Below are 27,285 nucleotides of genomic sequence, written 5' to 3'. Positions count from 1 at the left end.
TCACCACAAGGAGCAGCAGTGACCAGTGTTTTTGTGCTGACCAACGTCTGGAACTGTACATACCACTTTCTCCAGAGCAGGAGATGTTTTTATGGTTCCAGTTTTCTTACCATTCGTCACAGTAAAACTGAAATGTAATGGGCTTGTAAGTGAGGGTGGTGCCATATAGCATGCAGCTGCTGAGTATCCAGCTGGGCTGAGCTGTGAGATGCTGCCTCTGGCCTCTCTGCTTCTGTCCAGGCTTTAGTGTAAATCCAGGAGCCAGGAAGGAGCCAGAAGTGTAGCGGAAGAGCGTGCTCCAAGGTGAGGGCAGAAGCCTTGGTTTACAGCAGCACCTTGGGAAGCCTCTCATTTGTGTGGTCCCAAGGCGATGCTCAAGGGGAACTGCCCCAGATCTCCACTTTTCACACGCTTTCCAAGAGTGTGACCTCCAAAGGCGCTTTCCTACTTGAGTTCCCCGGGTGCAAGCACCCCTGGGGTGGGATTTGCGTGTGGCTGGACCACATTCACACCCATCCCTGGCTAGGACCTGGTGTGCCAGCACCGGGACGCGAAGCCAAGCAAGGCTGTGCTGGATGGGCTCTGGGGGTTAAAAGCTGGCCCCTGGCCCCTGGCTCCTGCTCCGTGCTGTTGCGTGGGAAGGTGCGAGTCTGTGTCTTAACTTTTTTGGTCCAAGCTCCTCAAGAACTGCCCCCTGGCTGGAACTCGGGCGTGTTTATAACATCTCCTCACACCGCGAACTCTCGGTTGGAAAACGCTGCTACACAAACTGGTCCATAAGCCCTGGCCACCGCGCTCTGCCGGCTGCTGCCGCTCCGCGCCTACGTGTCCCGGCTGCCGCGGCCCCTTGCGCGCTGCCGGCGGCTCCGCGGGGCCGCCCCCCCCCAGCGGTGTCCCCCGGGGCCAGCAGGGGTTTCCAGCCCTGAATTTCCGCGCCGGGCCCTCTGGAGGTCAGTGTTCGCCCGCGCTGCAACGGACCTGTTGCAGCCCCGCGGAGGCTCCGCGGGCAGGGCCGGCCAGGAGCGCCCGCCCGCCCGCAGCCTCCGCCAGCCCCGCGCTCGCTTTGCCGCCCCGGGGGGGGGGGGGGGGGGGGGGGGCAGCGGCGGGGCTCCGCGGGGCCTGCGGGGCCGCTCCTCGCCCGCGGGGCGCTGCAGCCGCGCCCCCCGCCCGGCCCGGGGCGGTGCCGCACCGCGGGGCGTACTGCGGCGCGGCGGAGCGGCGCGGCGGGCGGCGCCCCGCGCAGGATGGCGTACATCCAGGTGGGTGCGGAGCGGCGGCGCTGCGGGTCCCCGGGGCGAGCCGCGTCCCTGGGCGGGGGGGCCGGGGCGTGTGTTCCCACGGGTGCCGGTGCCGCGGCGGGGCCCCCCCGTGTTCCTTGCCCGGCGCGGGTGCGCAACTTCGGGGTAACTTCTGGGGAGGAGTTCCCGGGGCGGCCCCCGGCGAGGGGGGCAGAAGCGGGGCTCGCAGCCTGCTGTTCGCCGGGCGGCGGGGCCGGAGCGGGGCCCCGCGGGGGACGGGGAGGACCCCTGCGCCCCCTGTCCCCTCTGACGGGGGAAGCGGGGTACCCGGGCGCGTGCGAGCCCGGCCCGAGCCCGCACAGGGACTTCTGGCGGGAGGGGGGCGCTGGACCCCGCGGGCAGCCCGGGATGCGCCGGGGGGATGCCCGGCGGGGTGGGGGGCATGGGCGGTCCGGGCTGCGGCGAGCCCCAGTCTTCGGCGTGGTGAGTGGCCGGGCCCCCCAGCCCCCGGCGGTGTGAGGCCGAGTTAAACGTTGGGCCCGTTCGACCCCCGAGCTGTTTCCCCCGGCGGCCCTGCAGCTCCCCGCTGCCCGCCCCTGGCTCCGCAGGCTGCCGCCGTGCCCCCCTCCGCCGTGCCCCCCCCCCCTCCCCCGCCGTGCCCCCCAGCCCCCTTCCCCCCCCGCGGCAGCGCCGCTCTCGGGACCCCCCTGTGCGAGGCGGGGGAACCCGGGGGACACGAAGGTAGCACACACACACACACACACACACACACCCCCACCCGTTACCCCCACGCTGTGGTGATAATTGCGTTGGGGTGATGGGGGGCCATGCTGTCCCTGTGCTGTGGTGGGGCTCATGAGCCTTCCCTGGGGGGGCACAACACGGTCTGGCACCAGTGGGGACCCCCACCCTGCTGCAGCATCCCTGGGGACACCGCCGTGGTGGGTGGTTGTGGCTGCACTGCTGACCCAGCTGTGCTCAGGGGCTGCGCTAACTTGTGGAGTGGGTGACCCCCCCCCCCCAGGCCCAGTCACACGTAGGGGACTGGCCCCCCAGCAAGGTGTGAAGGTGCAGCCCTGCCTCGCGCCCAGCCCCAGCGAAGGGGAATGCACCTGGGAGCACCGGGGTGGCCCTTCCTGAGGGCTCCCTGGGGGCTCCCAGCTGGGCTGCTTGGCCAGCTTGGGACACATGGCAGGGCACGATGCTGCCTGCCCGACCCTGGGGGCTGAGCCCCTCTCCTGGCGGTGCTGAGCCCCTCTCTTGGAGGTGCTGAACATGGCATGGCAGCTTTGCCCCCCGGGATCCCCCAGTCCCTGGGACATCCTTCTCTAAGCCTCTGCCTTTCCCAGCCCGGACCCTGCCCATGGACGCAGCTGGTCGTGTTTGCCTTCCCTTCACGGGCCCCTGCGTTTACATCCTATATGGTGCCGGTGACTTGTTTACCTCTTCTGTACTATAATATTTAGTTCTTATTTCTGCCCTCCCGTGTCCCGGCGTAGACTTGTGGGTGCCCACGGCCTCGGCTGGGGTGCCTGTGGGAGCGCTGTGCGTCCTGGGGGGGTGGTGGCATACAGATGCAGTTTCAGGTGGCCCGTGGGGGCCATGAGGGCTGTTGGACACAAGCCTATGGCACGTGCTGCAGCGTTCCGTCGTGTGGCACGGGTCCAGCTGCTTTGTTTGTCACCTCAAACATTCTTGTGGCAGCTCTGCTGAACTGCTGTCGCTTTGGCTGCCGTGCTGCAGCTGCAACATTGCGTTTGTAAGGAACTGTAAAGCCCTTGAAACCATTCAGAGTTTTCTTGAATGGTCCATGGGTGTCAGGTCGTTGCTGTCTTGTCACATCATTTCCAGTCTCTTACTTTGTGCTTCTGACCAGTGGTGGCCTTGTCACCAGGCGCTGGTTTCTGAGAAGTTTCGAAGGGAGGTTAGTTCTGAAACATGGTCCATGGGAGAGTTCTTGGAACTGAAGGCAACCTCTGCATCCCAGCTTCTTTATGAAAAATGTCCATAAAGCATAGAGCTCCATTTCTACATGTGGAAGGGTAGAGAAGGCAGTGGTGGTGGGTGTTTGTGTGGGTTTTTTGTTTTGTGGGTTTGTATTGGTTTGGTTTTTTTAAGGGATTCCCCCTACAGAAAGCCAGGACAGTTGGGAAACTCTTAGATGTTATCAAGGGAAAGCGATAGGAAAGACGTTTCACCAGGCTTCTGGAATGCTGCTGAGTCTCCAGTTATAAATGAAATGGGTCAAGTACAATGTCCCAGGGGTGACTTTGTGAATAAAACACCAGCTTGCAGTGATTTCTTCCTTTGCTGTAGATTTTCTCTGTGACTTTGGAGAAGTGGCTGCAGCGCAGATTTTCGAGCTGGAGCTATGAGTGCTTAACTTACACTTTCTGTATGCTCCAAGTCACATCTGAGGATGAAGCTGAAGGTGCTCAGCTAGCTCAAGTGACGGGTACATGATGGAGGGTATTCTGTGTCTGTACCCCTCCCTAGAAATCTTGCCTTTAACGAGTTGGCATTGAAACTACGTTTATATGGGCTGGATCTGGAGGAAAGCCTTTTTTTTCCTACTCCGGCATCTAACTGGAAGATTTGGATACAGTTTGCTGTCAGCAGCAAGTAGTTGCTGCAGTTAGAGGCAGGTTATCAAAGGCAAGGAAGTAAAGCGGTTGTGTGATACCCTGTGAGCAAGGGGCAGTGAGCAGGGTTTTTGTGCTCTGGGATGGGCTTGGGAGTTTTGATCCTGGGGAAGGAGGAGCAGAGGGAGCTTGGTGGGGAAGGACTAGAGACAGCAGAAGCTGATGCCCGGTCAGGAGACCTCTCCTTCCTCTAACATCTACAAGGTACTGTCTTGCCAGAAATTCAAGCTCATCCCAGGCCGGGGCATGTCCTGGCAGAAAATTTAAAGTTATTTGAGCATTGCTAACCTGTTTTTGTCTTTTTCATTTTGTTCCCCTTTGCTTCATGCTGGATGTCTAAAAGGACAGTTGGAACCAATAAATGAGGTGAGTTAATCTGATGATTCACTCTCCGCTCTGTCTCCTCTCTCCATCCTGAGGGGATTGTCTCGTATTTTCTCACTCTTTACTGATGTCCTAGATATAAGTAATGCACCCCATTTGGGGCTGATAATTTTTTTTTGTGTGTGTGATGTTCGGATTTTGTTTATGGAAAAAATTCTTGTGTTTTACTGGAGCAAAAGAAATGTTCCTGTGGAATCTTCTCTGCAGATCTGCGTTCCTCCAAGGGAACCCCTTTGCGTGGTGTGACAGTGCCCTGGTATCTGCACACTCGTGAATACTGCAAATGTCTTGAGTATTTTGGGGGGATATCTATGGAGATGATCTCACATTCTTCATATCTTCAGCTTCTTAGGAACGTTTCAAGTTCACATATAATCGCAAAGCATTCGACCCTGGATGTGCCCATGCTGTGCTCTGACAGCTGGGGTCTCCCCCCCGTGACTCGGGGGTGATGCCCTTTGTTAGCGGTGCCCTTGTGCTGCTTGGCAAGCCACCTTATGCACCGCAGAAGTTGGAGCTGGTGTGAGTGGGAAAGGGGCTAAGGTCTGGCTTTCTGCTCGCTCTTGAACTTGCTTGAAGCAAGCAGAGCTGTGAAGTGGAGGGAAAGCACTGGGGGTGGCAAAGGCATGGGGCAGCAGCCTCCGTGGGGTGCTCACTCCCCGTGGCTGTAACAGCAGAGGAGCGCCGTTACAGGTGATGCTGCCACAGCCACCATGGAAACCTAAGAAATATTTTTCTGGGTCAAGTAACTTCTTAAAAAACAAAATAATTGAAGGTTCTTTGTTAAATTAATGATCACAGCAGAGAGGAGGCATGTGGATAGTGTGCTGTTGCTAATTCATTATAGTGGCAAGTTTGTTGGGCTGTAATCTCTGTGTGTATGGATCATACAAATATTACATACTGATACCTCTGCAGGGACAAAATGTGTTCATGTTGCTGTGTTAATTAAACAGACCCTTGCCGCATTAAACTGGAGCTTTCTTGCCTTCTGTTTTTAATTCCTTTTATTGTACATTTGCCCACCTATTAGTTTGTGGATGTACATGAAAGAGTAAGCATGTTTCCACTCTAGCATATTGCTACGCTGTAGTGTTTTGTAAATCACCCTCTTGCCAACCTACATAATAATACATCGCTACTAGGGGGGAAATACCTGCGGTGAATGCTTATTTTCCTGCCTTCTTATGGCATCAGTGAAGTTGGGCTGATAACTGCATAGCACTTGTCTGTTGATATAGATGGAATAAATATAGTTCTTAATGTTCTGTTGCAGAAACACAAACGTAAATACAGCTGAATGTTATTTCTCAATAGCTATTGATGGGTTGTAATCTTGTACTTTGGTTTCCAATGGCTTCAGGGTCTGCTCGCTAGGATCTCGGATCTCTTGCTGTGCCGGTGGACTTGTAGAAATTGTTGTCAGAAGTGTTTCGACTGTAGCTGTTGTCAAACAAATGAAGATGAAGTTGAAATCCTTGGACCTTTTCCTGCTCAAACTCCAGCCTGGCTGTAAGTTTAGATGCATAACTTTAACTAGCTTTAACTGAGGAGTAGGGCTGCTCAGCTGTAATGAGGGTATTGATACGAAATGGTAATAGGACATTCAGAGGATCTGGCTTGGAAAGGCGGAACCTCCTGCTGAGGGTGGGAACATAGGCTACTCAAAGGCAAGGTGAATAAGGGCAGCCCTGTTAGCTCAGATAGTAAGGTGAGTCTTTGTAAAATGTTTGTCTGATGGGTAAGAAGTTATTTTGTAAGATAGCATAGCAAGCTGGTAACTGGCTCAGCTGTGCACCCTTTTATGAAGATGCTTTTCATCTTCAGTCCTGTTTCCTCCTCAAATGGCCCAGCACTTTGGAGCACTTCAGCTTTGCTGAAATGCTGATGAGTTTGTTTTGAAATATTTTCTTATCCTGGTGTGAAGGTGGTTATCATATAGGCAGATGAAAGGTGTACCTCATATGTGCTCTAAAGGGGAAATTAATTTAAAGTTTCATTTAGAGGCACAGGAGATGCCTCTTTAGTGCATCATATGATGCTCAGAAGTTGGACCTAGGCACTGAGACACTTAATTTTAACTACTCCTGTGAGTACCTACTGTTGTTCTGTGTCAGGTCTGGAAGGTCCATGTCTTGGTTATCATATAGGCAGATGAGAGGCGGACCTCATATATGCTTTAAAGGGGAAATTAATTTAAAGTTTCATTTAGCAAGACTTGATCTTCTGCCTCATCTTGGTACTCTTCAGGATTTCCTCTTGAATCATTAAAGAGCAACAGCACCAGGTTTTATCTGGAGCTTTGATTAGTGTGTTTGCAGATCCGTTACAGAGCAAGTCAGTGAAGTCTTCCCTGTTTTATTCCCTCTCCTTTGGGAACCTGCAGCACAGGGGCGACCCCGTGGAGGCTTTAGTGAGACTGAGAAGGGAGCAGAGGTTTCCTGTCTTTTAGTGGCTGGTCTGGACTGTCTTCTGTGAGAGCAGCTTGTTTGATCGACATGGCTTCAGAGTGTCCAGAAGCCCTGGCACAGGAGATGCCTCTTTAGTGCATCATACGATGCTCAGAAGTTGGTACCTAGACACTGAGACACTTAATTTTAACTACTCCTGTGAGTACCTACTGTTGTTCTGTGTCAAGTCTAGAAGGTCCATGTCTTGGTGCAGCATTAAATAAATTGCCTCATGTTTAAATCAGTCTCATCTATATACTCACTGGAACCCAGGTAGAATAGGATGGTAATTAATACTGAAGTAATAAAACCAAAGATGTTCAAGATGTGTTAAGAGTGGTTTTTAAATCTGGAGCAGCATATTTAAGAGTCTGATGTATGTCCAGAAATGGATTCACCTGCAACTAATGGGAAATGGAAACAAAATCAATGCTAAATAGGAAAGCATTGTGCACAGGAGAACACCATGATGAGGCTGCAGTATTGGATGTGGAAAGATTGCTGCAGGAGCAAGCGCATGCTTGGGAACAAGTTGCTAGGCTGGCTGTGAGGGGATGCTTCAGAGCTTCTCTGGTGCTCTGAGGAGCGGAAGGGACATGGTATGTGTTAGGGCTGGGGTGACTGTCCCATGGCGTAGTCTTTGACTGCTGGATCCCTCTGTCTGGCTAAAGGGTCGTTGTAAGCTTTGAAGCTCCGTTCATCTTTCGATCTCAAAACTTGGGTGTATGGTGACTTTGCGGATGAGGTGGACTTTGCCATAGGCAGAGAACATGGAGACCTTTGGACTCATAAAATGCTTTCTCCAGCCTGTATTGTCTTCCCCCAGTGCTGCTCCCATCTGAAAGCCTTTACAATTAACTTGTTACAATGGCCATCAGCAGAAGACAGTTTGCTCTGAAAATATAAAAGCCCAGTTCCTCAACAACGTTGCACTTTATGCTGCACCTACTCATGCTAGCAGCCCTGGGTAGGGTCCTCGAGACCCTGGCCTAGGTCATGTATCCATCTTCCCTTCCAGGCTCAGGCAGTTTGATGCAGTTAGGGTCTCCCTGTTCTGCCCTAGTGCTGAGAGAAGGTGAGATCCCAGGGGTAGTGCCTGAGAGGGGCAGCAGGAACCAAAGAAGAGGACACATGAGAGAAGTGGCTTTGCTTTGCAAGGAGGTGTGGATGCTGCCATGCCTTAGGGTCACTGATGTCACCATCTCCTCTGGCAATGTTGCAAATCCTGTGGTCTCTGAGGATGCCTGTTAACACATGTTGATGTGGAAGCTGGAGATCAGGCTTTGCTTGCTTGAAAAGGCTGTGGGCTCCTCTGCTTGAGCTGAGGTGGACCCAGGGTGGTGCCAGGGAAGAAGGTGATGCTTTAAGCTTCCAGGGTGACTTTGCTGGAAAGTGGTGAGGGAATCCAGGCACAAATCAAGTGGGGAGGGCAAAGAGAGCAGAGGAGACCGAGAGAGGGCAGGGGGCTGAGGGGATGTGATTGAGAGGAGAGGGAGAGAGAATGAGCCTGTAGAGGAGCAAGAGTCTGGAAGACAAAGAGGGAAGGAGAGCAAAAGGCAGCAGACAGAAACAGTGCATGTTGTTTGCTGATCAATGGGAGGGCCAAACTCTTCCTGCGGGTAGGTTTAGGGTGGAAACAATCCCATTCAGACCCTGCTGGCTCAGAATTCAGAAGCCATAGATTTCTGTTTTCACTGTTGATCCGATACTCTTAAATCTCTGTGTGTGTTTTTGGAGGTAGGAAATGATGTCTGCGGTTAGATGTGTGAGGAGCTTAAGAGTCTGGAATTGGTCTCAGAATAAGGTGTTTAATGGGAATGTTTTTAAGTGCTCAGAGATCAGTGTATGCCAATTGACCCCTCATCCTTGGGTTTTTTTTCTTTTATTTGTGAAAAGGGGGCTTTTGGATTCAGTGGAAACCCCTAAAATGGAAGATGGATACGATGCCACCATATTCTGCGTTTAGATGCATGTATTGAATTTAGAAACAAATCAATTTATTGTATTCCCTGCTCGCAGCCTAGAAGTGTTTTAAAAATAGGTCTAGGTTTTCAGCTGAGATCTTTCCACCTTGACACTTCTGCGTGGGCCCAGAACACTGGTGTAATCCAGAATGCTGTTTGCTCATTCCTTACCTTGCTGCCCAGTCCCCAGGGGAAAACTGCTTTGTGGTCATCCTGAGCCTGCTAGCAAACATCTGAATGCCCGTGCTTAATAATCCTCCTATTATTTTTTGCCCATAGTTTTTCCCTTTGGAAAAACTCATTTTCCTGGAAATTCAGGAGGGGATGTTAAAGCTGCAAGTTTAAACCCTTCCTCTCGGGAGACGTGATTTTTCTCACTTTCTGAATGTTTTACAGTGGCAACTTAGGAAAAAAGAATTCTTGTTGGACTGAGTCTAATTGTATTGACCTGAATGCATGATACTTGTTATTTCACGAAGAGCATTTGCATCCTGGTCTTTGCCGAAATGGGCTGGGAATGAGAGTCTGTGTTGGAGCTGCCTGTTATGGAATATTCTGCACAAACCACAAAGACAAATGGTGCACGGTCCGTGAGACTGAATTGAAATCAGGACACGACTTCTCTTCCCAGAGGTTCAGATTAAACAGAAACAGAGCTGCTTTAACCAGAGCCAAAGTTTATTTGAGGAAAAATTATTGTGGCTCAGTAGCAATTTCCTTACTAAAGGTCATCTGTATGTTATTAACTCACTATTACATTTACCCTTTGTAGAACATCCTTAATGCCTCTCTTCCTGATTCCCTTTTCACCCTGCCTTCTCCTTGTGCTGTGCATTTGCTTCTCCAACACGAGTACATCCAAACGCTACCTATGGTTGTACAGACCCACGTTTAGCCATGAAAAAGCTGTTTGTGTTCCACGTACTGATTAATTGTCAAACTGCATGACTTGGACTACCTTTAATGGGCTGCAGAGTTGTGCAAATACTGTGTGCCCCTTTTAGCATAGGGTTTGGTTTTGATTATTAATAGGCTTTTTTTTTTTTTTTAATGTGGATGAGTTGTGTTCCTCTGAATTGGTGAGATTTGCACGGATCCTGCTGTGAGCTTTGTGGGTTTGGATAAGAATTTCCAGTGTAAATCTGTTTTGTATCTGGGGGGCCTTTTCTGTGAGTTTACTGCTTTTTGCAGATGTATTTATTGCTCTCCTCCAGTCATTGGTTACTAAAGCAAAATGATTCAACATAATTTTGTTTATACCCAGCCGAGCCATGCACACAGAAAGGGTGAATCAGGAGCAAAACTCACACAGTTTCCCCCTTTGCCTTGCTCATTTCACACTGATGCTTTCCAGAGTACTCTGTCTCATGGATTACCCAAAAGGCTTATTTTGCATGATCACACGTCAGACACCGTTGTGTGATTTCACTCCCATCGGCAGCCGCTCCCCTCTGCACACGCAATCGGAGACTTCCCCTCCCGGGGTTGTTGCTGCCTGCTCTCGCTCTTCATTCAGGCGAGGCTGGGAGGTCCTGGCTGCTTCTGTGAGCTGCTGAGGTGCTTAACCAGAGCATTGTTTTATATGAAAAGAACACAGATACATATATACACACACACACAAACTGAAATGGGAATTACATGTGGACTTCTTCATGATGCGGGTCTTCTGTTGAGTTTTCTCAGAGATGCTGCAGCTCTCACTGAAACTTGCCTTGTTGCTTAGATCCTGCCAATTTTCCTGCTCCCGCCGAGCCCCCTGGGCAGGAAAATTGCTGTCTGGTGAGAATCATCTCTGTTTTATAGAAGCAGATAAAAAGCAGCCAGTTATTCCAAAAAGCATGTCAATAAATAGCCCGTAGTGTACTGTATATAGAAGATCAAGTTTTGTAACCTTAGAGGTGTCCCTGCCAAGCAGTATTTTACTGAAGGAGGTGTGTGACAGGTTTGAGATGTCTGAGCACACTGGTTTCCCATGCTGGTTAATTCCCAGAAAAGTCTGTGCTTCCAAAGGGTGAACTTGCAGCAATAAGCTCCTGTTTGGGTTTTGTGGTTTGTGGGGTTTTGTTTTTTTTCTTTCTTTTTTTCTTAAAGACAAATACAATACTTCTGTTTAAGATCTGAGTCACATGTGCCTGTGTGGCCTGTGTCGTGCTCTAATACTGATATAACTGTTTGAAAGACAGGCAGAAAGATAAAGAATCTGGTTTTCGCACAGGTCTGAAGTCAGCTGCTCAGCCTTTTGCTTGCCAGATAGATCAGGAGATACCCTGCAGCATCCAGGGATGTGCACCCAGGATTAGACCCAGAATACCAGAATGCGTTTCTGTTCTGTGTATGCTCCTTTTCCCGGGTTGAATCACCCAAAGGTCTCTCGTTATAACAGGATAAGCAGCCAAAATGAGGACAAAGATGGAGACTCTGATAATACAATCAGTGAGCTGCCTCCCACTCTTCAGGATGTTTCCCCTGACAGAAGGCGGTCATCTTCGGATGCATCACGGTCCACTTACAGCCTCACGAGGCGGATTTCAAGTAAGGTCGTCCTTCCACCATTAATGGAATTCTTGTGGGGAAGAAAATCAAACTGTAGTTCTTGCTCTTTCATCTTTTAGACAGGGAATCAAGTCAAGTCGAAGGTACATTGATTAAAATCTCACCCTGTTCTGCAGGAGCGTGGTGGAGGGGGCCAGCCCTTTTTTTCTTGCTGAAGCATGTGTGTGGTGGTTGCACATGAAAACAGCCGGGGATGGGAGGGGGGGAAGCATAGCCGAGCTTGCACTTCAGCAGGACTGGCGGTGCTGTTAATTGTTGGCGATGTAATGGTGAGAAGTCCCACGGGGGAGCCTGCGGGGCTGAGCATCGCACAGGCACAGAGTGGCTGCACCCAAAGAAGCGCGAGTTGGCTTGAGCCTGGAGTGGCTTCCCTTGGGTTTCTAACCATCATATTTGTGTGTTTCTCTCGTTTAGGTTTAGAGTCGAGGAGGCCAAGTTCTCCATTAATTGACATTAAACCTATAGAGTTTGGAATAATAGGAGCTAAGAAAGAAATAGTTCAGCCAACTATCCTGCGGAAAACCTATACCCCTGATGACTATTTTAGAAAATTTGAACCAAGACTGTACTCTCTTGACTCCAATAGTGATGATATGGACTCCTTGACCGATGAGGAGATCTTATCAAAGTATCAGCTGGGCATGCTGCATTTTAGCACACAGTACGATCTGCTGCATAATTATCTAATAGTACGAGTCATCGAGGCTAAAGATCTGCCTCCTCCAATTTCTTACGACGGTTCGAGGCAAGATATGGCTCACTCCAACCCCTACGTGAAGATCTGCCTTCTTCCTGACCAGAAGAACTCCAAGCAGACCGGAGTGAAACGCAAAACGCAGAACCCGGTGTTTGAAGAGAGGTACACATTTGAAATCCCCTTTTTAGAAGCCCAGAGAAGAACTCTGCTTTTAACCGTAGTGGATTTTGACAAATTCTCACGCCATTGTGTTATTGGCAAAGTGTCAATGCCCTTGAGCGATGTAGACCTTGTGAAAGGCGGACACTGGTGGAAAGCCCTTGTGCCTAGTTCTCAGGTAACAGAATTTATCAGATTATTGCCAGAATGTTTCTCGTTGGTGTTTTTGTGTGGTTCCTTTGCTTGTTGGCAAGTCAAGCAGTTTCTAATTAGTTGCTGTCGTCGTGTTTGTACAGCATCTGCTGAGTTGAAATAATGCGAGCCTATAACTGGTCTTGTAACTAACGCCGTGAGGTAGAGGAGCTGTGGTTCGTGTTCAAAGGAGGTGGCATGGCAAAAGATGCTCTGTCACCTTAATGAAAACAACTAAGGGATGCTGGGAAGCCTGCACCTTTTGGAAGATCTTTCTTGACACTGCAGTGACACCATCTCATCTGGGTCACCCCTGTGGCTGTTAACGTCGCAGGGCTTTGAGAACATGAGGGGAACCACAGGCGCCAGTTCAGTAATGTTTTGATTCAGTAAAGCACGTAGAAGGCAAAATCTGCACAGACTTATGAGCAAAAGAATTGCGAGGTCGTGGTAAATTTATTTTCATCATGAACCTGAAGGAAATAAACTTGCCATAGGTTTTGTCTGATGTAGGTGGCACGCTGCATGCAGGCAAGTTGGAGCATGCCTTTTGGGCTGGGTTTGGCCATCTGATGGGATGGGCAGAGAAGATGCAGAGGGTCTGTGTACTTCCACCTCTGTTCTCAGGAAAGAGCCCTGGTCAGCGCCACCTCTTTGCTAGCCAGGAAAAGAGCTGTTCAGTGGAAAGGTCTGAGTTTTGCAACCAGGAACCGTGGTTAGCTGCTGGATTTGCTACCAGCAGTGTTGCCCACATAGCTAGAGGCACAGGACCCCGTAAAAAGCTGAGCTAAGAGTGTAGTGTGAGCAGCACATCAAATGTTTGTGCTAATGCCAGGAGTACCACTCAAGGCTGGTATAACAGGATTGCCTCTCCTGGTTCCTTCCCTGCTCTGGGATTGCAGTTTCTAAGTTTTAGAGCCTTTGCTGCATCAAACCCCTGTGTGAACTTGGGTGGTTCATGTTTTCTTTGCTTTTTATGTGTGCACAGAAGGGTGGTATAGCCGGAGGTAAATCACTGACCTCAATGCTGATTTATGGTGTGAGTCCAAGAGTCTCATTTGGAGTGGAAACTTGTGATCAGACACTTCTCGAAGTAAAATCCACCAAGCAGCGTTAATATGTGAACTGCAGAGGGGCTGAGAGTGCTTTTACCTCTTGCTCAGACCTTCTGCAGCATCTAAGAGGAATGAAGACCAAGACCCCTGGTAACTGCAGGAGAGCCGACAACATTTACACTAATAGGAGTGGTACGGGATTAGCCTGAGCAATGCTCAGGTAAAAAGGAAGGTTTTGAATGTTGTGCACAAGTCAAGATCATGGGGTCCCTGAGCATGTATTTATGTAGGACATTGTCCTCACATCAGTGGGATCTGCTTTGCTGGGCAGAGTGGCAGTGGGGAGTGAGGGGACAGCTGCGTTACAAAGCGGTCCGTAAGGAAAATGAACAAAGACAGATATTCCTGGGCTCCCCTTGCTGCCTGAGCCTTTTCCCCAAATGTTTATTTACGAATGCGTGCAACAATTTTTTTTAATTATTATTTTTTTAATATATATTAGCAGTTCATCATGGGCTCTGCACAGTGTATCTGAGGACAGAGCTCTCCTTTTTACATCCCATTATCCTCCCATGATTCACACCATACAGCCTTGCTTTCCCCTCCCCCCCAATGCTTTTGCATGACAAATACTTCTCTGTATTATGTATCTCTTTATTAGTGACATGGATTCATTCCACAGCTAATACAGACCTTGATTAGACAAGATCATCTCTGCCTTCATGTGCCAAGCTCGGAGCCAGCCCTCCCTCCCTCCCTCTCCAAGTTTCATTGAAAGCTGCTGCTGTTTTCAGCAGTGCTGTCTGCTTCACCAGGGTTCAAGCAAAATTATTTGTGCAGAAATTGGCATTTCTGAGGTTTGTAAAAGGAAGGAGAGAGAGAGAGAACTCCATTTGAATGGGCAGGCCTAACCTCACATGCCTCTTGCATTTATCTGCTTGCTGTCATCTGGAAAGACTCAATTTAAGCAAAAAGTCCTTCGCACCTCAATCAGTGAAGTGCTTGTTCTGGTCTTTTCATACTTCCTTGTTCTTTTTATCTTAGCTGGCAGACTGCAACCGCAAAGGGAACAACAGTACTTGTGCTAGGACATCCAGGGAGGATGTTTGGTATCATCTTCCCATGTTTTCTCAGTGATAAGATTTTTAAAGTTCATTGAATGAGGTACATTTTATCTTCGTGGTGATTAAAGTTAAATTCATTGATCAAAGGGTTAAAATAAATCCTGGAAGAAGTAAAACAATAAAGCTTACTACTTTAAAAAAATGCATTTTCATGACTTTCAATAACAGCTATGCTTGTGCGAGGAATTTGTGGGGTTTTTTTGATTGCTAGTTGGAAGATTCTGCCTGTGAAACGATAGGTTTGACATGTTGACAATTTTTTTTATACTTCTCACATTTTTGCTTGATTAGCTGAGGGACAGACAGCCTTCATTAGTTTCTTGTTGGATTGGATTCAAGTCTGCTGAAGTGTACTTCATGTTGTGAGTAGATGGGGACAAAAAAATCTACGTGCAATAGCATTTTCTTTTGCAGAAGGTGTCCTCGGATTCTAGAGAGCAACACAAAGCCACCGTGGTGCAGTTCTCGTCATTAGTTGATGAAGATTTGCCAGGCTGGGTTGGCTGCCCTGGGGCTCTGACACGGAGCAGCAGCTGGCAGCAGCGTGTCCCCCCCCACCCCATAAAGATCCTGCTGCAGAAAACGCTGAAGCAGGTGCTTGGAAAACCAGCAAGAGGAGGGAGAGAAAAATAGACAGTTGAGGATGTGATATGTAGAGATGAAAGACACAAAATACATGATTTTTTTTTTTATTGGCATTTATAGACAGGGAGGAACGAGGGAAGCGAATCCAGCTGGCAGGAGCTGTGGAGAAGGTTTTCTTGTCATGCTGGTGGGAGTGGGGTGGGTCAGGGTTTGTGGATGGAGCAAAGAGAGTGGCCTAAGGTGAACATGGGTTTTGCACCCGCTGTCCCCACCTGGGAGCCTTTGCCACAGAGCGTGCAAGTGAAGGCGGGTGCTGAGTCCTCGTCCCACCGTCAGGCTGAGCCCCATCCAGCCCAGAGCTGTGGTGCTGCTGCGGTGCAGGGCTGTGTCAGCACGGGTGAGCCCTGCTGAAGGAGATGGGGGATGCCAGCAATCTTGGTGTGTGCTGTGTCAGCCGGGCTGAGCGGGGGGTTCCCTGGCTGAGGCATGGTCCAGCTTCTGCAGCCACAGCTCTGCTGATGGCATTGCAAGCTGGACCAGGATGAGCTCCTCAGGCCTGTGGGTGGGATGTACAGCCCCGTTGTGGGGGGAAGCCCACTGTCATTAACAGCAGAATATCTTCATTACTGCCTCAGGGTGTTGCTTGTTAACTAACCACCTGAGAACTTACCCTGGGTGTAACCGGGTGGGCAGTGCAGCTTCGCAGCCCTCCTTATGTTGGGAATGGCTTGTCAGAGAACCTGGATATGGGGGAGCAGTGTGCTGTCCTGACAGCCCTGGGGGATCAGTGCAATAACCCCCTTGGTGCTAAGCTTCAGGCAAAAGTCTGTACCTGTACCCAAGTGCTTTTTTCATTTGGATCATGCATCGAGCGCTTAGAGGGACTGAGTCCAAAGCGGCGGCACAGGGGAGCTGCTGGCCAATGCATCATCAGAGCCAGCAACTAAGCAGGACTTACTCCTCGTAGAAAATGTCAGTGCAGGTATTACCAAATTTTTTAGTCTTGGTAGTTCTGGGAGGCTTTTTCTTGCAGAGTAATTAACGTGTTTCTGAAGCGCGGTAGCTGCTCCTGGAGTAGTTCTTGAGTCCGGTCCCCATAGGAACACTCTGCACTCCTTAAATATCCCTTAAACAAGTGTGGCTTTGCTTAATTACCATGAATGAAGTTGGCAGGCCTTGCTGTAGCTGGGCTCGGATTCGCACATTTTGCTGTTAAGATTAATTTTGAAACACATGTTCAGGACCCCAAGTTTTATTGACATATGATTCATTTCTCTTTTGGCAGATTTGAGTGGGCAGGAATAAATGTTTTAGACCAGCAGTAATGAGAGCTTGGAGATCATTCCACAAAAGAAAAAAAATAATTGCCTGGTCGTGGTGGGAAAATAGCATAAAAATTCCTTCTCCTCTCAAATTAAGCTGTTTTTATAGTGGAGGGACTATGTGTTGGACTTGCTTTTTAAACTTTGTACTATGAGTGTACTAGTATGAGCTTTTTGTGTTCAAAATGGCATGTGCTTTACCAATGGGATGGCTTGGCTGTAGCAGCTCTCCGTAACTTTTGCTTACCACGCCTTGGCTGGGAAGGAAGAGGGAGACAGGAATCCAGAATTTGGGGAGCGACTCATTTCGGAGCATTCCTCTTGGGTGCTACGTTGAATTCTGCCGTGCAGCCGGGTGGTTGTGGCATGCTGCTTGGAAGCCTCCAGTTGTGCCTGTACCATGTTTGGGCTCGGCATCCTTGTTCCTTGGCTTACCCGCTGCAGCCCTGAGAAGGAGCCGTCCTTGAGGAGCGTGGGTGATGCCTTGCAGTCGGTAGCACGCTGTAGTAGTGAAGATAACGCCAGCACCCATCTCTTGCATGGGCTTAAAGCGCCGGACAGACAGAGGCTGGGTTCGGAGGGTTGGCACAGCGCTGGGCTCAAGGCTGTGTGTGTCGGTGGGGAACGAGGGTCCACGTTCGTGACAGTCATGGGAAATTAAATATGAACATGAATGTTGTCAGAGGTTTTTCTTTTTCCATTATTTTTTTTTTTTTAGCTCTACAAAAGCTTAGTGGTTGCTTCATTAAAGGAGTGATGCAGAATCACTGATGATGAATGTGGATTGGTTACGTGGAGCTGTGCTCGCTCATTAGCAAGGTGTTAAAATCAACCTGGCAGTTTCCCTGTGCCTGGTGGGTGGGATGTCCTGGGCAAAGCCTGGCTGGAGGCGGGATGCCACCACTCCGCAGGTCAGTGGGGTTGAGGGAACTGTGATGGGACGCCATGATGGATGCTGGTCCGTCATGATGACAACATTTTTAGCTCTTCACCTGTGGTTTATTGTATTTTGGCTTGCGACATTCTACCATCTTTCATTCGCTCTGTGTCTGTATTTTTCCCCCAGGTCCATTTCAGTGAGTTTTCTCCCCCTTTTCCTTTTCCAGTCTTCAAAGCTTCAGCACTGAGACATTTTTCTTCTTGATCATTTTCTGTTCTTTATCCTTATCTGTCTCTTGTGCTTCCAGCTGTCATCTCTGTCACCTCATCTCTTCCCCTCTGTGCTGTTCAGCCCTTGTCCTTTCCGCAGAGGACTGGGGTGCTGTGGAGGGTGTTCTGCTGAGGAGGAGCCCACAGGAGGGGTTAGTGGGGGTCGTGGGCAGGACCTCTTCATAGGAAATCTTCTTCCCAAAGCTTTTTTGCACAGGGGAGAGGCTTTGTCATGGCTGTCCAGACTGATACAAAGCCAGTTAGACTTTAGAAGGGATTTTGTGACTCTTTTCATCATACATCTAGTTGGCATCTATTATGTAGGTAACACTGTTCTTAGCCATTGGTAGGTATGTATTTTTTTTCAGGTTCTGGTCCTTCATAGCCCAGCCTTCCTGAAATGACTGCTGCATGTCACAGGATGCTGTAGAAAGCCTGTTAGAGCAAACTGTTCTAAACCGTCAGTTTTCTAATGTGCTTGGAGGTACCATCACAGATAACCTTGAAGAGGAAAATCAATCTGAAACTTCATTAGGAGCGTTGCATAGATGTCTGTGCTGATGTAATGTGCTCTGGTTCCCATCGGGAACTGGGGAGGGTTTCAGCTGCAGATGTGCTGGTGTTGTAGCAACGCACAGCCTGCAGTCTGGAGGGCTGTGAGGAAAGAACTGCCCTGATCCAACAAAGATGTGCAAGTGGCATTAATTGAAAATTTCTTTTCCCTTAGGTAGCCTCTTTGTGTTTCAGAGATGACAAAAAAGAAAAAAACCACGTGTGTCTGGTTCAACCCAAACAGTAACTGCAGAAGGTTCTGGATCACAGGCGAGCCCAGGGCTGCAACTCCAAATGACTGGCTGTGTAATACAGCTGTGGAGAGGAACAGCCACGAGTGAAATGTTAATCAGAGCTTCAGGAGAGTCTCGGACATCCCAGGCTTGGTGTCACTCCAGCACCTCATCAAACAGGAAATTGCTTTTGCAGGGTCACCTGGGATCTCAGCACAAATCAGTGCATCATCAGCATAATAATGGCAACTAAAATGATGCCTTTGCACTGCGGTGCCTGAGGGGTACCTCTGCACACTGCGTTCTGTGAACAAAATATTGAAGGTGAAACCAACAGCCTGTTAGTTTCCTGATGAAAAGACCTGGGAGAAGTAAAATTCAGCCTCTTCCTTTCCCTACAGTGAACAACGTGCTGGTGGCACCTCTTGTACTTGTACCCCTCTGCTTGGCTTGGCCCCCATGCGAGCCTCGGGTTTGGGGACGTTCCAGTGTGTGACAAAACAAAAGCTGTGCTTCTGTGTTCCAGCAGGACGTGTCTTAATGCTGTTGCTGACAAACCTGGACTGTAGACAAGGCGGTGGGTCTGGGGGTTGATGGTTATGGCAACACAGAGTGTTTCCAAGGTGTGGGTGAGCTTGGTAGGTCCGTGGGATGGAGGAGCACCCTGGTAGCTCCTGTGGCCCCACAAGCCACCTGAGACCTCTGTGGCTGCTTGTCTCTCCTGAGCTGAGTCTCTCCTCTGACCCATAACAAGAAAGGTCCTGTTTCTCCATCTCATAGTGGACCCCGCTGTGCTCCCCAGTTGTCTCCCTTTTGCCTGCTGAGCCAGCGAGTCCATTGAGCTGCCGCTCTGTCTGCATTCCCATTGCCATCTCTGACACAAGCTGTGCCACCCGCGTGTCTTGTTAGCCAGACTGTCACATCAGCAAAGGTACGCCGTGGTCTGGGCTTGTCGGGCAAAGCACAGCCAGCTGAAACCTAGGGAGGTGTGCCTTGTACCTCGGGAGTTTCGGAGCAGCCCATTAGTTCCTTGCTTGCTTGCTAATGATGACAGGTGACCAAAGAACAGGAGAAAGCTAGTGAGCGTGGTGGAGGCAGCGCTGGCCCAACGTGCCAGCCAGGAACACGTGATGGCTGCTGGCCACTGATTTGTTTTCTCAAGTGCTTGATGCCCCCTTGGGCACGTGGCAGGATTTGAAGTGTATTTCATAGATCCTTGTGGCTAGGCTAGAAATAATGCATTTAGAAGATCAGAGGCAGTTGGCTGCTTAAGTGCCTTGGAGAGGCTGAGTCACTGGTACGGTGAGGTGAGCTATCCAGGGACCTGGGTTTCCATCTGAAAACACCTCCTGTGACTGCTGCAGGCACTGCTGATGCTCTGCCTCCAGCGGGGCGGCTGCAATCCTGCTGGCTCTGAGCGCACCCGTCCTGCACCCCTCCACACGCCACTCTGCGCCGAGTGGTGTGTGCCTTTCCCCAGAGCAATTCACAGCAATCTGGGCACGCTCGAAAGGCACTAAGGGGCAGAAGGTGCCAGTGGGATTTGGGAAATGAGGCCTGATTGGGAACTCAATGAAGCTGGTGGTAGTCTGTCTTCTGACTTGGGTGGATCACGCTTTATTATATAGCATTTTATATCTCACCTTACTCAAATTTAAGTGGAGATAGTCAAACAGATTTCGCTAGAGGTGCACATATCCCTGTTAGATTAGGTCCCCCAGGAAATCAGGGATTTAGCTTTACCTGTACCTGTTGAAGGCTCGAAGGTTGGGCAGCTGTGTGATGGGTCCGTTACTGTGGCTCCTTCAGTAACCCTTGCAGGGATGATGGGACACGGTGCTGGGAAGGGTTCAGGTGGGGGTAGATGCCTGTTTCTTCTGCTTGTGCCTCAGCAGGTGCTACATACCCGGTCTGATACTGGCAGCATGCAACGTGGGGCAATTTTTTTTAAATGGAGCATAAGCGTAAATGTGCTGGAAGGATGGAGACCTACCTCCCCCTGCCGAGCTTCACCACTCCTCCCTGACCCAGGGTTCCCTGACTCTGTTCCTGTAGGTCTTGGATAAGGTCAGCAGGTTCCACCAATGGACAGATCCAGAAGTAATTACCCCAAATCTTAATGTGGGTTTTCAGCACTCTTAAGCTTGAGGTGACTTATAAACTCCTACATCCCTGCCCAGTGCCGCCCTGCCTCCTGGCTGTGCCTGAAGTTTGGTATTCGCAGCTGGAGCTGTTTGATTGTCTTTTCCCAGCAGGTAATAACATCACTAATTAGTTTCCTAATTTGTGCTGTCCAAATGTACTGAATTTCTAGGAATTAAAGCCTGCATGGAACCTGACGCAGCAGTGAGGACAAGTGGCAGTAGGACTGGATACGTTAAAAATGTCATTAAGTTACAAAAATGAGCTGGAGTCCAGGGGTACCTTGGGTGAATCCTGTTATGGGTGCCAGTGTGGGCGCTGTGATACTGTCCTGGTAAGAGGTTTTGAAGTCACTGACTGTTGTTGATGATAAATGTGTCTTCAGGCTGTTCCAGCCACAGACTCAAGAGGAGCAGTTTTGGGGAAAATCAAACCAAAGATGGTGGTTTAAATTCGATGATGTTTAAATCACCTTGGGTGTGAGACCGTTTCAGATCCTTATGTTGTGCAACCGTCAGGCACAGCGATGTGTGTAGGTACGGCTTGACCTCACAGAAGTCGTGAGCATCGTGTGCATAGTGGGTCGGGTTTGTACAGGGGAATGGCTTTCTGATGGAAGGAACTTAAAATACCATATACTGAACAGAGCTGTGATACGGGAGTTGGCAGAGGTTGACAGAAGAGGGATGCCTTCTCGGTGAAGCAAAAATACTGTAGCAATGGAAGAAATGATGGTGAACGTGAGTGTGTGTGCTGTGCAGTCATATATTGCCATGTAATGTGACCCAAGAGATGCTGTGACAAAAGGAGTTTGGGGTAAGAGATCAGACACTTTTTCTCACGGGGGAGAGGGGCAGAAGGTGGGCCAGCCTGGCGTGGATGCTGGCAGGCTGGCTCTGGAGCTGGCTCCTGGAGCAGCGGAGCACACGAGGAAGGCACGTGGGTTTGCCTTAGGGTCTGTGATGTAGATTCATGCTTTTCACCCGGCGGCTGAGTCAGGATGATGCTCCTGTACTTGCAGCATTCACCCTGCTCCCTGCACGATGCTTCTCTTGTCCTTTGCTCATTAAATGTGCAGGGTTAGACACAGAGGGGTTGCTTTGCCAGCTCCTGAAACGCAGAGACCTTCAATGTGAAACCGGGCAGCCTATTGCCATATTTTCTGTGGAAAGCCAAAACAAAGGATATGGAATTAAACTGAATTGTATTATGTAGGATGGGAGGTGCAGGATTTGCTCAGCCTGCCACCTGCTCTTGTATGCCACGCACCCACTGCCTTCGCTGGGAGCAGTCAACTGGAAGAGGAGAGAGGACAAAGTGCCTGGGGGAAAACTTTTAATGCCATTTCCTGGTGTCACCTGTAGTGCTTGGCTCCTTCGGCGAGGAGCCGGGTGGCCTGCTGTCAGCGGGAGCCATCCTGTGATGCTGGGCGGCCGGGTGAGAAGTTCTGGGCTGCTGCTGGCAGAGGGACGGGGCTTTTCCCCTGTGACCTCCTCGGGTTTGGGCTGAGCGCTCTGCTCCGTCTGTGCTGGGTGGAGATGGTGCTTTTCCATTTGAGCTCTGTAGCCGTGAGCTGGGTGGGTTTCCCGGCAGCCCCAGCCGCAGTTCCCCCAGTGCCGTGGAGAGCTTTGCCAGGGACGGGTCCCTCGTGCACCGGCCCACCAGCTGATGGACTTGGCTCTTTGGGTTGGTGCATACTGTGATTCTCTCCTGGAGCTTTTTTCTTTATTGGCTACCTTTAGCCTCTGATTTCTGTAATATTTGAGGCATCAGTAAAGATATTTAAGCCTTTTTTTATGATTGCCATACCACTGCAGCTGCTCTTTCATTTGGGAATGGGCTGTGACCATCTGATCTAGGCTGGGTTTTGAACTGTGTGGCTGGCTGTGATGGAGAACTAGCTCTGTGCTCCTGCATGGACCTGGGATGAGGCGGATGGATCAGTGCCCTGCCCAGGCTGTCTGATGTGTTTCCAGCGAGTTATTCCATTGTGCATATTTTGCATCTGAGGATAACAGCATCTCGAAGCCAGGTCATGCTAGGGGGGAGAGGTTATTTTAAGCTGTCGTGTCTGAGGGGCGGTGATGTCAGTTCTCCAGCTCTTTTTTTTTTAATTACTAGCTTTAAGCATCATTAAGTAAAAGGAAAAGCAATAACAGCTGAGCAGCTGTATTGATGTGAAGCTGTGGCTGTGGTACAGCCTGATGGGCAGCAAAGGCATGGTGAAGCAGTGATGGGCTCCCTGGGTACCACAGGCTGGATGCAGAGGGGATGTCTGCTCTGAATTGCCTTCATGAGCCAGGGGTGCATTAACCGTCTCATGCCTGAACTCTCCACGTGGCTGGTGTGGTCCTTGGGGGCTAGGAAGGAAAGAGGATGCCTTCTCCCATGGGTTCGTGTTTTGTACTTTAATAAGGATGTGCAGGTGGTAAGATCAGAACCACCTGGAACCATTCAAAATGGAGCAGGTAGAAACTATTGACTTTATATTAATTCTTCCTTATAGGTCCTCTTTGCATGACTGCTGAAAAGCTGGTGAAGGATCAGCGATTAAAGAACGGTCTTCACTGGGGATAATATTCTTTCTTGTTTCTGCTCAGCATGAAGGTACCACCAGATGGTTCTTGGTTGCAGTTTAGAGCGTGACTAAAATTTATTTTTCAGGCACTTAGACAAATGGGATTTATTTAATTTCTCTTCCTGCTCTTCCCTTCCCCTCTGAGCTCTGTTCTGAATTTCCATGTTCCTTTTTACTGCAGAATGAAGTGGAGCTGGGAGAGCTGCTGTTGTCGCTAAACTACCTACCCAGTGCGGGAAGGCTGAACGTGGACATCATTAGAGCAAAACAGCTTCTTCAGACAGACATGAGCCAAGGTTCAGGTAAAGGGCAGTGCGTTTCCCACATTAGTCGTGCACAGATTATATGTGCTTTTAAACCAGATCCATGGTGAGGCTGCAGTTTGTGAGGGACCCCAGGAGGATCTGGATGCTCAGTTCCTATCAATACAAGGCTCCGGATATTAACTTTATATATATAGCCAACAATAATGGAAGTATTTGGAACACTTACCCTGAGATAAAATTGAGGATGTCAATTTCTTTGCCATATTTAAAATAAAAATCTCTGAACCAGGGCGAGGTGGGGAGCCAGAAGCTCTAAATTACCCCCGTGTTGCGTTCTGTAAAGCAGCCCGTTTGTGGCTGCACTGTGTTTTGCAGATGCTGCCTGAGTGGTAACGTTGCAGTGGTTCCATTTATGATATCTAGCTGCTCTGTGGGTTGTGGTAAGGTTTTTCCAGTATCCATGCGCTGCTCCCTGCCATTTCTGAGCGTGCCGGCCGGTAATTGCTTCACGTGTATGTCCTCAGGTGTTCCACGTGGTGTTCCCATGTTCCCTGCCCCAGCCACTGCTGCTGCCAGAATATTGGCATTTTCCAAAAAGAACAGTGCGCTTGACCTCTATCAAGGCTGTTGTTAATTGTGGTTTTGGCAAGGAGTGTTTTTAATCCAGCTGCCTGACTTTTGTCTCTGCTGTGCATCGATGGGAGCAGCACGGTGGTGCAAGGCACAGTGGTTCCCCAGTGCTGTTTCCCAGCCCAGTCCATCCCTGCGGCGCTCAGCCTTCCTGGGGTGGGATGCTGGCTCATGGCGCCAGTAATGCACGGCCTGTGTTTTGTGGATTTTCACAGATCCCTTTGTGAAAATTCAGCTTGTTCATGGCCTGAAATTAACAAAAACCAAGAAGACCTCCTGCATGCGGGGGACGATCGATCCCTTCTACAACGAGTCCTTCAGCTTCAAGGTGCCACAGGAGGAGCTGGAGAACGCCAGCCTGGTGTTCACAGGTAAACGCGGTGGTGGTACCAGCTAAGCACAGTCATGGTTGCCGCTGAGGTAAACAAAGCGGCAGCTGTGGGTGGGTGTGTGGATGAGCCTGTGTGGGACGGTGTCCCCCGTGGCCACCCTGCAAGGGGTGACAATGGCTTGAGTCTCCAGGGAAGCTTAATTAGTGCTCTGTCCTGTGCGGAAGCTGTTCCTGGCATTCCTGATGACCGGAGTGGGCTGGGAGCGCACCTCGTTGGTCCTGTGCTTAATTGGTGCCATTGGGAACGCTTTTGTGCAGAGGAGGGGGAGGCATTAACCACCTCTCAGCGGCACCCGGCTGCGGCGTGGAGTCAGACATCAGAAGGGTGAGAGGGAAGGACTGAGTGAGCCCAGACACTGGCAAAGATAATTGCTGGTACTCGACATCATTTAGTGGTGAGATGATGCTGCTGTCGGTGTCTGCTGCTGGCATCACCTGCTCTGTGAGCAGGTTGGTTTGTGCCTTTGTGCAGGGCTGGGGCTCGGTGCCAAGCGCCGCGTGGCACGGCTGGGGATCACGGCACTGGCCGCGCAGGCTGTGGCCAGGAGGAGTCCCAGAGCTGACCTTATTCGAGACCTTTGTCACTGCTGGGGAAATTTGGCTGGGATAGGAATTCTTAAATGATTTCTGAATCTGTTGCTTCTGTTCTCTGGGGAGAACAGCCTGGAGCTCGGCGGTTAGGCGTGCTCGTCAGAGCAGGAGCAGTGGAGCACAGGATGAGTCCCTGGCTGGGGACCCACTGTGGCCAGTGCCTTCTGTGCCTTTCCACAGCGGGGGGGTCTCAGGCAGGGCGGCAGGGACCCCAGGAGGTGGTGGGTTTCCCTGCTGTGGCATGGCTTGGTCCACCCTCCCTGCACTGTGGACTGGGGCACCAGAGGGAGCGGGGTCGGACATCCTTGCCCCAGAGCGGTGCAGGGGCTGGCGGCGGGCCCCACGCTCCTCTGCTGTGCTGGGCTCCTGCACTTCACACACAGTTTTTGGCAACTTTCCACCCATGACTTGCCATCTTCCAATGAAGTGAAAGGAATCTGCATCTGAAAGAACATATTGTGAATTATTTTTTTAAAAAATTTCTTACATGGCAGATACAGGTGTCAAAGCCCATACAAGGAGCCTAATTCCAACCCATTAGTTTGTTTCCAAACACGTTATAACAAAAGCGATGCTGATCAGCAATTTAAATTTTGCCCTTCATGCTCAGAAATTTCCTCAGCGAAAACTCTATAATTAATCACTGCTTTGCATGCACGTCATCCTGACTGTACTTTGCATGTGCAATGATGAATTTGTTCTTGGAAAGTTCCATCAGGTGATCTTGTGACAGGCGTGAAATACTCTCCTCTTTGTTTTCCCCTTTTTTGTAATAGAAGAAGGAAAGGCAAACTGCGGCAGCTCTGTCGGCCAGAAGGGTGAGGGTGATGCGCCGCTCCTCGCTGTGGCTGATGAGGCTAGCATTAATGAGTGGATGCCTGATTATTTTTTTTCCTATGCAAATGGATGCATTCTCAAAGAAGTCGATGGGAAGTTAGCTGATTTATAATCCTGTGTAATGCTGTTGGATGTCAGTGGCATGCCTGTTGAGTGGTGCTTCACTTTCTAAGTGACGTATTGTTTGCTTTGAACAGTGCAATAAATAACCCCAGGTCAGAAATGTCGGCAGCAGCTCCAGAGCTGGGGAGAAGCATGCAGAGCTTTTCAGAGGAGCAGCGGGGCCAGGGTCTTGTGGCTGCCCTGGGACTGGAGGGTGACGTGTGGCTCCGGCGCAGCGCTGCTGCGGGCATCGCTGGACTTGCTGCATTTGCTGGGGTCAGGCCACAGGTCAGGACTCTGTTTGAGATGTGGTTGTTGGATATATTGTATAGTCAATATACAGCTGGAGCTGGAGTTGTTCGTCACGTCGTGTGTACAGTCTGCTGCGGCTTTGGTGCCTGCGCTGCCTCCTCTTAGAGGAGCCAAGAGCCCGTCTTGTTGCGAGGACCTGTGAAGCCGGGCTCCTATGTGGACATCTGCAGTGCCACGGCGGTGAGGTGGTTCAGGGGACATGGTGGTGGTGAAGATGCTGAGCCACATTCAGTGTTCACCTGAGTGATGGAGGTGCCCTGGATGTTGGTGGAAGCGTGTCCCCAGCAGGGAGTGCGGCACCAGGTTCTTCTTGTGTGTGTCTGTGAGGTTTTAATGCAATGAGGATCGGCGTGCAGCTTGGCTGAAGTTCTGGGACAGGGATGCTGGTATTCTCCATCTAGCTGCCACCTTGGCACATTAGGGTATTGCACAGCTTAAAAGCTTGTAAATGGCTTTGGGATCTTCTGTTAAAAGACAATAAAGAGCAAATGGTTGCCAGCATGGAGAAGCCATACCTCACGTGAGGATCTTTTTATTAGTTTGTATCTCTGCAAAGCAGGAGCACAAGTCACATTTTTTTTCTCTAGGTTTTTTTTTTTTTTGTTTTGACTTGCTTTTTTATTTTTTGCTGCAGTGGTGGTTCTTTCTGTTGTATGTTTTATGGGAGTTGATTTTTATTTCTTATTTTTTTTTCAATCCACAGCTCTAGTCCATTAGGCCAGTTAATTAAATTTGCTGTTGAGTCAAAGTCCAATAGAAAAGGAAAATAATGCCATTTGAAGGGTGGGTGGTGATGCTTTCCATGGAGGGAATGCTGCAAAAGCAGTCAGGGGGGCCAAAAGTGAGTATATCTTCAATAATTGAAAGGAACCTTTTTTGTGGCTTTGTATTTTGGACCCAGTCTGCAGCTGTCTTTACGTTGGCTGGGCTTCACTGGGAAGCGGTGGAGCTGTGCCAGTCCCTATAGCTGAGGCTCCTGACTCTCTCTCTGTGGCTGGTACCACACTGTGAAGTAAGGCACTATTTAGGCAAAGTAGGATTTATTTCCCCTCCCTCCTCCCGTGGGTTTTTCTCCTGTGCATCTTGAATCAAACTCTCTGGGTTTAGCGCGCCGTAGGAAGAATTGATGCGGTGTTT

The 27,285-nt window shown here is 50.0% G+C and overlaps 1 protein-coding gene across 1 annotated transcript in view; it reads left to right on the top strand.

Annotated features, from left to right (window-relative positions):
- The first annotated feature begins 1,125 nt into the window (after nt 1-1,125).
- Nucleotides 1,126-27,285, top strand: part of SYT17 (synaptotagmin 17) — a 39,079-nt gene continuing 12,919 nt past the window's right edge. The window contains exons 1-7 of the mRNA XM_055806799.1: nt 1,126-1,259; nt 4,229-4,246; nt 5,628-5,776; nt 11,062-11,210; nt 11,646-12,265; nt 23,201-23,321; nt 24,131-24,286. Coding sequence (XP_055662774.1) covers nt 1,245-1,259; nt 4,229-4,246; nt 5,628-5,776; nt 11,062-11,210; nt 11,646-12,265; nt 23,201-23,321; nt 24,131-24,286 — 1,228 coding nt within the window. The 5' untranslated portion in view covers nt 1,126-1,244. The remainder of the gene's footprint in view (nt 1,260-4,228; nt 4,247-5,627; nt 5,777-11,061; nt 11,211-11,645; nt 12,266-23,200; nt 23,322-24,130; nt 24,287-27,285) is intronic.

The sequence above is a fragment of the Falco peregrinus genome, chromosome 5 (genome assembly GCF_023634155.1).
Source record: "Falco peregrinus isolate bFalPer1 chromosome 5, bFalPer1.pri, whole genome shotgun sequence".
NCBI classification, from domain to species: Eukaryota; Metazoa; Chordata; class Aves; order Falconiformes; family Falconidae; genus Falco; species Falco peregrinus.
This window is presented reverse-complemented; position numbering and strand designations above follow the sequence as displayed.